Genomic DNA, 12,967 nt, shown 5'->3' on the forward strand with positions numbered 1-12,967 from the left:
CACACCAGAGAGTGCTGAACTTGCCTGTTTTGCCCACATCCTAACAGAAAATTAAAACCCTGGCTTCACATACTCTAATAGACACACATAACAGTGCTAAATAGCAGACTCACTTTTCCCAACACATACACAAGGGTTCAATCTCAGCTGAATTTTATGTTTTTGATCACTGAACTGATTCCACAACCTATGGGGTCACTTTCAAAGACTTTGCAACTCATGTTCTCAATATTATTCATTCCTTATTTTATTGTTATTTCACTTTTCTTTTGCATTTGTACAATTTGTTGTCTTGCACATTAGTTGTTTGTCTGTCTTTGTTAGTGTATAGTTTTTCATTGACTCTGTTGTGTTTCTTCATATTTATTGTGAATGCCTGCAAGAAAATGAATCTCGAGGAAGTATATGGTAACATAAATGTACTTTGATAATAAAATTACTTTGAACTTTAATCAGAGCTTTTGCAGAAACCCCATAACATGTAGTAGAAATAAAATGATTCTTGATCTTATCATGAGGACCTTTCTTTTATCCAGTGAACCTTGACCTTGTCCGATGGGTTGTTACATAATCCTAAAAACCTTGTTGAAATCCTGTGACTCTTTAGAGAGTGGCCTTATCATCTGGATCTAGTCTCAACCTGGTGTATTTAAGGCTGCGTGGACCTTCACCTTTTTATATGATATATCACGGAGTACGCCCTTCCAGCCCTTGAAACAACACTGCTCCATCAACCACCCACAAGCCGGATTACCTCTAATCTAATCACAGGGCAATTTACAATGAGCAATTAACTTAGCCGGTACACCTTTGGACTGTGAGAGGAAACTAGAGCACCCAGGGGAAACCAGTGCATTCCATGGGGAGGACGTTCAGAGAGTCCTTACAGAGGATGCTGGGATTGAACTCTGAACTCCAATGGGCTGAGTTATAATGCTAACTGCTACACTACTGTGGTGTATAATGCCTATTACTTCTTTACTGATTGTGCCATGTGACTGACTGCATTCTGGGCTTCAACAGGCTATGAGAAGCCCTTGAGTGAAGGAGTGATAGTTTGTTCCTTTTGTCTAAGTATTTTGTCTAAGTATTTGCTCTGCAATTGGACTCCAATGGATGTGAGGAATCAAAAGGATACTGGCATTAGATCTGTTGAGTTTCTCAATTTCTCCTTTCCACCCTATCCCTTTATCCAACATTTGAATTAAATCCCTTCAGCCAGTCTCCAAACAATCTTCTTGATCTCATGTCTCTAATGCATCCTTCAATCCCACTCCTGGTCATAATGCTTGATTGTACCTCTCCACCTTAGACCCTCTATCCTTCCACACCACTGTATCTCTCAATGTAGTAGATTGAATCCCAATCCAATCCAGTCTCCAAATATGTTGATTTAGCAGAGCAGACTTGATGAGGCAAATGGTTTGATTCAGCTTCTATGTCTTATGACCTAATCTCACTTCCTCACACATTTCTCAGGCACTTCCCACCCTCCGCAGCCTAATCTTACTATCTCTCAGTCGGGGGGGGGGGGCGGGCGGGGGGGGGTGGTATATGGAGAAAAGGACAGAACCAGTACTTCTGGTACTTTGGCAGCAGCCTCTCAGGGGCCAACCAAAAGTGCTTTTTTCTTTGTTAAATGTTTTTTTTTTACAATTGCAAGTCAATTCTACTTCAAGAACTTCAAGCACTACAGGGCCAATCCATCAGCTGCTCGTTGATCGGAGTGGCTGGACTGGTGTCAGTGGCAGAGCTGGCTGAGGCACCAAGAGGCTGGCCGGGATGTTGGTGAAGGAGTTAGCTGGGATGTTGGGAAAGGAATTAGCCGGGATGTTGGGAAAGGGATTAGCCGGGATGTTGGGAAAGGAGTTAGCCGGGATGTTGGGAAAGGAGTTAGCCAGGATGTTGGGAAAGGGATTAGCTGGGATGTTGGGAAAGGAGTTAGCCGGGATGTTGGGAAAGGAATTAGCTGGGATGTTGGTGAAGGAGATAGCTGGGATGTTGGGAAAAGAGTTAGCTGGGATGTTGGGAAAGGAGTTAGCTGGGATGTTGGGAAAGGGGTTAGCTGGGATGTTGGGAAAGGAGTTAGCCGGGGTGTTGGGAAAGGAACTGGCCGGGATGTTGGGAAAGGAGTTAGCTGGGATGTTGGGAAAGGAGCTGGCCAGGATGTTGGGAAAGGAGTTAGCTCAGATGTTGGGAAAGGAGTTAGCCGGGATGTTGGGAAAGGAGTTAGCCGGGATGTTGGGAAAGGAACTGGTCGGGATGTTGGTGAAGGAGCTGGCTGGGATGTTGGGAAAGGGGTTAGCTGGGATGTTGGGAAAGGAGCTGGCGGGGATGTTGGGAAAGGAGCTGGCAGGGATGTTGGGAAAGGAGTTAGCGGGGATGTTGGGAAAGGAGTTAGCTGGGATGTTGGGAAAGGAGTTAGCTGGGATGTTGGGAAAGGAGCTGGCCAGGATGTTGGGAAAGGAGTTAGCTGGGATGTTGGTGAAGGAGCTGGCTGGGATGTCCGATGAGCTGGTCTGGTTACAGAGATGCTGACCTGGCTGCAGACCGTGTTGCTGCCTGCTACTCGAAGGCATCAGAGTTGGTGCGTGAAGGAAGTAGGCACAGTTATGAAGGAAGTATCCAACATTTGAATTAAATCCTTTCTTTATTGCATAACTGTGGGTGATCATCTCAGACACTTCACTTGTGACAGCAAAACTCTGTTGGACAGTGATAATGTAAGTTGCCGCAGGCCTGTTACTCTCGTAACTTGATTTGATTTGAACTGTCAGTTTGCTCAAGAAGATTAGAGGAATCAGATCACAAACAGCAGGGTTGAGAATCCAAAGATGGCAGAGGAATGAAACTAATTGTGTTGAAAATAATTAAGTGCTCATCAGATATAGCAGAAATATGAGAAGGGAAAGAGAGTTGCTATTTCAGGTCGAAGCTTCTTCATCAGGCCTTGGAATTTGAGAAAACAAATTGGTTTGAAGTGGCAGAGAGGGATGGATAGACAGAGGGCAATATCTCAGATAAGGTGAGGCCAGAGTTACCATGGCAACAAGTTATTGTTGAAACCAAATGTCTGAGCAATTTATGTGTGAAACTTCGAGAGAAAAAACAAATGGGAGGACATGTTTCAGGACTGTATTGTCAGTGAGAGCTGTACCCAGCAGATCGTACACTGCCAGTGGAGAGACAAATCATACTGTAGTCTAAGAGGAGGCACCAATATATTAGTTAGTTTTGACACCTGCAGCTCAGTTTTAAACATGGAACACGTTGCCCCGAGCTCAACATGATTACATTTTTTCAAAGAAGTCAATGTGAACTGAAAAATATTTGCTAATTCTGATACCAATCCAAATGACATCAAAGATTAAGATTAGGACAACACCAAATCCTCTTTGAGCCGCATCAGCTAAGGTTAAATCAAGTAATGTTGGCAAGTCACCCAAGTGATCCCATAAAATGACTGGTCTATAAATTAACCTCCATCCCGCATTTTTGAATACTAATTACAGTCCTAAATCTATTGTGAATTGTGATCTGTTGTTTATGTTACTCTGTATAAAACATTTGAACACATTTTGATGTCCTTGTCACATGTGCACACCTGTGACATGCAGAGAATGGAGGCGTATGGTTAATCTTCACTCAATACGGACTGGGCCATTTCCCTGTGCAAGTTATTCACGTGTATGTGGTTAGTACAGAGTATAAGGCATGCACAAGAAATCAGGTCCAAAAAGGTTTAATAATTTGTCAGAGCAGAGCATATTGGAATTAACTCCTTTTGTTTGTTAATAGAATTAAAAACTGGTATCAGTAATGCTAATCATGAAACTACCAAATTGTCACTAAAATGCACTTAGATCTCTAATGTCATCTTCTGGTTTGCACCACCAAGCTAATTTTGAATCCACCTAACCTGCACTCCCTGGATTCCACAGTATCTAAATTTCTAGACCAGTCCACTTTGCGACTTTCCACACACAAATCCATGCTGACTCCTCCCAATCAGACTCAGTCTATCCAAATGCTGGTAGATGCCGTCCCTCAGAATTCTCTTCAGTAACTCGCCCATTACTCATGTCAGGCTGATTCTCCTGTAGTTCCCTGGCTTGCTCTTGCTATCCTTTTAAACACTGGAACAACATTAGCCACCTCTCAGTCTTCACGACCTGCATAAAGGCTACCACAATTTCCTCATGACTGCCAGTCTAAATAGTAGATCACATCACCTCCCAAACTACTCACCTGCCCACCCTGTTAAGCGCGTCTTATTCCATTTGTGGCAGAGTCTATAGGTCTCACCTCAGAACCTAAAGAACTGGAAATGAAACGTAATCATCTATGCGGTCTTGCTGAGAATGAGAAGATACAGCATTGAGCAGCGTGCAAGTGCTTTGCTGAACCAGCTGTAGATGGACTTTCCTCTCATTACTACCTTCAGGGAGGAGGTATAGGAGCCTGAAGATGAACACTCAACATTTTAGGAACAGCTTCGTCCTCTCTGCCATTACATTTCTGTATGGACCATGAATCATGAACACTGACTCGCTATTCCTCCTTTGCGCTATTTATTTATAATATGTTTTTGTAACTCGGAGTAGTTTTTATGTGTTGTAATGTACTGCTGCCACAAAACCACAAACGTCACAATGTATAGTCCGATACATTAGGGGCATTAAGAAACTCGTAGAAAGACACATAGATGATAGAATAATGGAGGGCTTTATAGGAGGAAATGGTTAGATTGTTCTTAGGGTAGGATAAGAATTCAGCACAACATTGTGGCTGAAGGACCTATACTATGCTGTTACGTTCTATGTTCCTTGTTCTATATATCATTGATAAAAAAAAACCTGATTCTGATTCTGACTGAGTCATCCTGGGATTATAAACTCCCTTTCTTTTTGTCAAGGTTCATTTTATTGTCAAAGTATGCATATACAATACAACTCTGATATTTGTCTTCTCCAGATAGTTGTGAAATACACATGAAAAAGTAAAAGAATCAAAACTCGCAGAAAGCAGAATCCCCCACCCCCACCCCTTCCCCACAGAAAAACAGCAACAATAACAATCCCCAAACCCATCTCACAAAAAAACACAGCAACAATAACAATTTCTGACTCCCGTCCCACAGAAAAAAAATCACAGCAACAATAACAATCCCCAACGCTCTCCCCCACAGAAAAAAGACAAAAACAATACAATCCCCGAATCCTTCACTCGCAGAAAAAAAGGCAGTGACAATAACAACACATCCCCAAACCCCTCCCTTGCATAGAAAAAAAACAGCCACCTCCTCACTCACAACAAAGAACAGTGACAGTAGCATCAAACCCCTCCTTATTCCCGTCCCACACCTATGCACAAAGAACTTACAGATCACCCTCCCGCCAATTGGCCACAAGGAAGAAAATCCTGAAAAACTGAAGAAGACCAATATAAAATACAGTCCAATCAAATAAATCTCAGAACTTCAAATGGTCCTTCCATGACTCAGAACTCGTGCCTTTGTCACCTCTTTGACCAGGCTTTTTAGCTCAGTTTCAATGAAATCGAGTATCCACCCCAGCTATGCCATCACAGAGGTTGCACAATGACCTTCAGCATGCTTAGTTCTAAATAATACAGACATAACATCAATTAGCATTGATTAGTTTTGGCTATAACCACATTACAAATGGTTGGTGTGCGCAAATTGAGAAAAAAACAGATTAGAAGCTTGTTTGCCACATGAATCTTTGCATAAATCCTATCTCAATGGCTCTGGGGCAAATTAGTCACTTTAGCACTCGTTATGCAGAGATTAATTTCTATTCTGGTTGATTTCAAGTGAAAGCTTCTCACAAAATTAAAGCCCAAAAATAAATTCACTTTTGAGTCAAATTGCTGGACAGCTCATAATTTTCACTGAACTGGTAAAAATCTATCATTTCAGAAATGCGGTATACATTATTCTGCCACATTTTTCTTGTATGATGTTTATAATGACAAATATTTTCTCCTCAAATGCAAACAAATAGAATCTATTTATGAGTCATCTCATTGAATTTTAGAAGAAGTTAGTGTTCTGTATGTCCAAGCAAAGTAAGTAATTGGCCTAGAAATTCCTTCTCCCTCAATAAATATGTTGTACTAAATCTCCTTCTACTGGCTTAGATACTATTCCTAAAACCTTATCTGTCTTTAAATTCCCTCTAAGCCCTTACTAGAGTAGAGATTTCTCTGCCGAGCACTGGACATGTGACAACCTTACTGCAGTTGTCCTGAAAAAGCAACCTAATCTTTAAATACCCAGCAAATGGAACCTGTGAAAGAAAAATATGTTCCATTAAATAATGTAAAGTATTTGCTAATTAGTAAACCCAAGACTATCGATGAAACTGAACTCAACTGGACTTCCCCAGGAGGGACAGCGAAGGGTAGGTGAACATTCATTTTATTACAGTCGATTGAAGTTAACAGGCAACTCATTTAATTTAATTTTTTTTTGGTTGATGATAATTTTAGAGCTATATAAATTATTCATCAGTTGGAATTGTGAGTTAATTTAATGTGAATATATTATAAATATGTGAAAAACTAACCACAGAACTCTTCAGCAATTTTAAATAGAATTTCTAACTCAAATCTATTGCAATCACATTCACCCGACCAATCAAATATGAATGTTAGAGACTTGTGCACAGTGTTCAACAGGAGGGTGGGGAGGAGAAGGTGTGCAAGGAGGCTCTCAGCAATATGCTGATGATTACAGTACTTCCTGTCTATACTTCAGTGTTCACAAAGAGATCCAGAAGTGGTTCATCATTCAGAGAGGGCCCAGAGTATGTCAGTTGGAAAGAGGGTCCACTTTTATAAAAGGTTCCATTACATGGTCACTAGTACAGGGGTACACAAGGGCGTATCTGTACATGGAGGGGAAGAGGGGACCCTGGGGTTATATCATTATTTGCAGGTAGTCCAGAAGTATATTGATATTCTCACAAGGGTGTATCAATATTGAGACAGGAGGTCCAATGTGTGCATTAGTAACAGAAGGGGCTTCAGAAGTGTGTAAGTATTTCCAGAGAGTCTAAAGGGTGTATCAAAGTATCTTGAGAAAGAGATGTCACATGTGTCAGTATTCACAGAGGATTTGGGAAATGTATTAGCATTACATATGTCTCACAAATACTGTACATCACTATTCACAAAACACTTTGTGAACAATCTGTATTCAAGGGGTATCTCAGGTGTGCATCAGTTTTCACACAATTTTTAAAAGTATACGAGTGTACAGAGAGTGCTTCAGAGGATACTGATAATCTCTCAGTATTCACAGATTGTTCCATGATTATTTCTATATTCACAAAAGGTATCAGCCGTATCCTTGTTCATAGTAGCTTCTGGGATTTAATATACTACAACTCACAGAGATTCCTTCGAGCGCTTCCATCTGCACAGCAGGTCTCAGGTGTAAAATAATATTTGCAGAAGATCCCAAGAGTATATTAATAGACAAAAACAGAATCAGAATCAGGCTTACATGGTAGAGCTGACTCATCTTATTTCGATCCTGTACAGTGGCCTCTCCATACCAGATGGTAATGCAGCCAGTTAGAATGCTCTCCACAGTACATCTGCAGAGATTTGCAAGTGGCTTTGGTGATATACAAAACCTCCTCCAACTCCTATGAAATATAGCCGCTGTCTCACTTTCTTTGAGGCTGCATTGTATGTTCAATTCAGGATAGATCCTCAGAGATATAGATACCCAGAAACTTGAAACTGCTTAAGGCTGATATATACTTGTGCATACTAGCTTACGCCGTAGCCCATGCAAGTGGGCTGCGCCGTTGTGAGCATTTATACTTGTGCGTTGGTGTGTCTGCGTCGCTCTGCAATTCACCGCCAAAACACTAGTTGGCGGTGGGGTTTCTATGCCACTGTGTTGAGTTTCTTCTGTGTTGAAACTCAACACGAAGAAACTCAAACTTCAAACAATGGCGACTGAAACTGAAGGAGGGTGAATTTTCTGTGCTTGTCCGGCCACTGATAGACATGGATGAGGAAATGCATTTCAAATATTTTCTGATGTTGGCAGGTAGATTTGATGATTTGGTTCATTGTCTCCAACCATTTACTTCGCATCAGTGTACGCACAGTATACTCAGAGATTGGCAATCACCATTCGAGTTTTAGCTTCAGGTGGAAGTCAATAGGCTGTAGCAGTTAGTTACAAACTGACATCAAGCACAGGGTCCTCCATAATTTCGGAGGTCTGTAAAGCTTTATGGAAAGTATTGCAGCCAGAGTTCCTTCCCTGCCCTTCAGTCGCCCAATGGGAAGCTATTGCAACATAGGAGGAAATGCGTTGCTACCAAGCGGACCAATCACAGTTGTTTCGGTCTGCGTCGCCGCAACACGTAGTTACATTTTGGGAGCGGTGCGCATTAGGCTATGGCATAGGGTTCGGCGTAGAGTACGGCCTAGGGTACGTGGCTACGCTGTACCTATGGCGTACATTTGAAGCACAAGTATAAATCAGCCTTTGCTCTTTCCACTTCTGATTCCTCCATGAGGATTGGTATGTGTTCCCTCGTTGTACCCTTTCTGATGTCACAATCATTTCTTTGGTCTTACTGACATTGAGTGCAAGGTTGTTGCTGCGACACCACTTCACTAGCTGAGATATCTCGCTCCTGTACGCCTTCTTGTCACCATCTGAAATTCTGCCAATAATAGTTGTGTCATCAGCAAATTTATAGATGGCATTTGAGCTGTACCTAGCTGTGCACAGTCATGGGTATAGAGAGAGCAGAGCAGTGGGGCTAAGCAGACATCCCTGAGGTGAGCCAGCGCTGATTGTCAGTGAGATGGAGATATTATTTCTGATCCATACAGAAATCTTCTGGTTAGGAAGTCGAAGATCCAGTTGCAGAGGGAGGTACAGAAGTCCAGGTTTTGGATCTCTTTGATCAGAATTGTAGGAATGATTGTGTTGAATGCTGGCTGTAGTCAATAAACAGCATCCTGACATTGGTATTTGTATTGCCCAGGTGATCTAAGGCTACATGAAGAGCCAAATGAGATTGCATCTGCTGTAGACCTATAATGGTGATGGGTAAATTGCAGTGGTCCAGGTCCTTTGCTGAGACAAGAGCCATAACCAACCTGTCAAAGCACTTCATCACCATAGATGTGAGTGCTACTGGACGACAGTAGTTAAGACAGTTCATCTTGCTCTTCCTGGGCACTGGTGTAATTGTTGCTCTTTTGAAGCAGGTGGGAGCTTCCAGATGTAGCAATGAGAGATTAAAAATATCTTTGAATACCCCTGCCAGTTGGTTGGCACAAGTATTCAGAGCCCTACCAGGCACTCCATTGGGCCTGTCACCATGTGAGAGTTCACCCTCTGGATAAGCAGCCTGATGTCAGCCTCCAAGACAGAGATCACAGAGGTCACCAGGTGCTGCAGGGATCCTCATAGCTACAGTTTTATTCTCCCTTTCAAAGCAAGCATAAAAGGTGTTGAGCTGATCTGGGAGTGAAGCTTTGTAGGAAGTAATGTCCTGCAAATCCTGCCAGAGTTGACGTGCATTTATTTCTGCCTCCAACCTCATTCTGAATTGTTCCTTTGCGCTTGAGATTGCCCTCTGCAAGTACCTGGTTTTCTTGTGTGGCCCTGGGTTACAGAGCTTCTTTTGAGGATGACAGTATTCACAGAGGTTCTAAGTTATGTCTGGTATTTTGGAAGTTCCTCAGTATTCTCAAGTGTTCCAAGAGGATCAGCATTCTCAGAGGGTCCCAGGGATGTGTCCATTTTTAAGGCATGTTCCAGATATGAATCAGTATTTGCAGAGGGTGTCAGTGGTTTAACTATGCTCAACAGTGATCCTGAGAGCACGGTGGTACTCAGAGAGGGTCTGGGGTAATATCAATACTCATAGACAGTGCAAGGAGTTTATCAATATTCATAGGGATCCCAGGTGTGTATCTGTTTTCACAGGTGATTCTGGGAGTACATGAATACTCACAGAGTATTAGCACTCACAGAGGATGTCGGGAGCACTTCAATATTCAGGGAGGATCCTGAGATGAATCAGCATTCATGGTGGGTTCTGGCAGAATAATTAACATTCACAGAAGTTCTCAGGTAGGTCTCACAATTAAATTAGTATTCACAAGAAGTCCTTGGGTGTACCAGCATTCACACTGGGCTCTGGGAGCATGTCAAGGCTCCTAGCCGTGTTTATTTTCACAGAGTCCTTCAAACATATCAACATTGTTAGCAGATCTCAGTAGGGTATCGGTATCCACAGGGGGTCCTGGGACGGTATCAAGGAGAGTATCAGTGTAGTTCTTCCCCACTTTAAGGCAGATTAGGTGATGGAAATACTGTATATCTACATGGAATTGATAAATCACTTTCAAAAAATGTGAGATACGGAATAAAGATTCACTCTTCAGAATTTATTTAAGTAAAATAACTAGATAAGCACAATATACTAAAGCAACAACATCACTTATCAAGCTTAGTCAATGGAAAATGGTATTATGGATGGTTTTCTTGGAACACAACCACTCTGTAACAAAGAATTGTTCTGTATTCACAGGGTGCTGGAAGTTTAGCGTATCCTGAGTGTGTACCAATTCCAAGTATGCAGGTGTGCAGAGTAGCACAGAGGAGGAAGGCATGAGAGTATCACAGGTGGCCATAGAAGGTTATCAATTATCTATCTATCTATCTATCTGTCTATTTATTTATTGAGATGCAGTGTGGAGTAGGCCCTTCTGGTCCTTCTGGCCCTTGAACCCCGAATTAACTGTAACCTAATCACGGGGAATTTACAATGACCTATTAATCTACCGACTGCAACACACATAAAAGTTGCTGGTGAATGCAGCAGGCCAGGCAGCATCTCTAGGAAGAGGTGCAGTCGACGTTTCAGGCCGAGACCCTTCGTCAGGACACTGACTGCTATGTCTTTGGACTGTGGGAGGAAATCAAAGCACCCAGAGGAAACACGTACAGTTACAGACAGAACGTACAAACTCCTAACAGACAGTGGCAGGAATGCAACGGGTCCTGGGAAGGGATCAGTTTTAACAGGGGTCCAAGATGTGTATTGATAGGGGATCTTGGGTGTATGTCATTCAGAGGGGTCCCAGGATTATATCAATAGGTATAGGATCCTGGAACCCTTTTATTCTTCACAGAGAACCCTGTAAATTAGTTAGTTTTCCCACACATTTCTGGTGTGTCTTAGTGGTTTCTGATGAGGGTAACCTGGAAAGCTCTGAAAACTTGTGTCAACCAACTAGTGAGTGTATTCAAGGACATTTTCAACTTCTCATCGGTTTGGTTGGAAGTTCCCATTGTTTCAAAGGGGTGACAATTATACCAGTGCCCAAGAAGAGTAGTGTGAGCTGCCTTAATGACTATCATCTAGTAGCACTCACACCTATGGTGATGAAATGCATTAAGAGGTTGGTCATGGCCAGAATCAATTCCTACTTCAGCAAGGACCTGGACCCACTGCAGTTTGCCTCTCACCACAATAGGACTATGGCAGACACAATCTGAATGTCTCTTTACACAGCCTTAGATCACCTATATAATACAAACACCTATGTCAGGATGCTGTTTGTTGACCACAGCTCAGTGTTTAACACCATCATTCCTACAGCCCTGATTGATAAGGTACAGAACTTGGTCTCTGAACCTCCCTCTGCAATTGGATCCTGGACTTCCTTACCAGAAGACCACAATCTGTGTGGATTGGTATTAATAGCTTCTCCTCTCTGGCAATCAACACAGGCACACCTCAGGGTGTGTGCTTAGCACACTGCTCTACTCCCTCTATACCCATGACTGTGTGGCTAGGCATAGCTCAAATATCATCTATAAGTTTGCTGATGATACAACCATTGTTGGCAGAATCTCAGATAGTGATGAGAGGGCGTACAGGAGCGAGACATACCAACTAGTTGAGTGGTGTCACAGCAACAACCTAGCACTCAACGTCAGAAAGACCGAAGAACTACTTGTTTTTCACTGGGAAGGGTAGGGGAAGGGATCATGAACTGATCTTCGCAGAGGATTCAGAAGTGGAAAGTGAGCAATTTCAAGTTCCTGGGTGTTAATATCTCTGATGATCTAACCTGGTCCCAACATATTGATGCAGTTATAATGAAGGCAAGACAGGGACTATATTTCATTAGGAGTTTGAGGAGATTTGGTTTATCACTTATGACACTCGAAAACTTCTACAGATGTACCGTGGAGAGCATTCTGACAGGCTGCATTACTGTCTGGTATGGGGGGCGGTGGGGTGGGTGCTACTGCATAGAATCGAAAGAAGCTACATTTTGGGTACTAGACTCCGTAGGTACCCAAGACAGCTTCAAGGAGCACTGCCTCAGAAAGGCAGTGTTCATCATTAAGAACGTCCCACCCCCCCCCCCACCACCCTGGACATGTCCCCTTCTCATTGTTACCATCAGGTAGGAGGTGCAGAAGCCTGAAAGCACACACTCAACGATTCAGGAACAGCTCCTTCCCCTCTGACATCTAATTCCTAAATGGACACTGAACCCATGAACACTATCTCACTTTTATTATTTCTGATTTTGTGCTATTTTTAATTTAACTATTTAATACCATGTATATGCTTACTGTAATTAATTTACTTTTTTCCCTATATTATCATAGTCACCGTCATGGTCATACTTTATTAGGGGATCATGTATTGCATTGTACTGCTGCCACTAAGTTAACAGATTTCACGACATATGCCGGTGATATTAAACCTGATTCTGATTCTGAAGTACTGTACAATCGTGTTCAGAGGGTGTATTTGGCGTTGAACACTATTTACAGCAGATCCCTGGAGTGTATCAGTAGTCAAAGAGGTCATTCAATGTGTATCTGTATTTTCATTGGGTCCCAGGACTCCATCATTATTAACAGGTCTTCCCA

The 12,967-nt window shown here is 42.4% G+C and overlaps 1 protein-coding gene across 4 annotated transcripts in view; it reads left to right on the forward strand.

Annotated features, from left to right (window-relative positions):
- The first annotated feature begins 6,236 nt into the window (after positions 1 to 6,236).
- Positions 6,237 to 12,967, forward strand: part of cdhr5-rs (cadherin-related family member 5, related sequence) — a 67,353-nt gene continuing 60,622 nt past the window's right edge. For all 4 annotated transcript variants that reach the window (XM_063072202.1, XM_063072203.1, XM_063072204.1 and 1 more), the window contains exon 1: positions 6,237 to 6,425. Coding sequence is in view for 1 of the 4 variants with exons in the window: in XM_063072204.1 (XP_062928274.1) it covers positions 6,381 to 6,425 (45 nt within the window). In the remaining 3 variants the exon portion in view is untranslated. The remainder of the gene's footprint in view (positions 6,426 to 12,967) is intronic.

Source organism: Mobula hypostoma, chromosome 20, assembly GCF_963921235.1.
Source record: "Mobula hypostoma chromosome 20, sMobHyp1.1, whole genome shotgun sequence".
NCBI lineage: Eukaryota > Metazoa > Chordata > Chondrichthyes > Myliobatiformes > Myliobatidae > Mobula > Mobula hypostoma.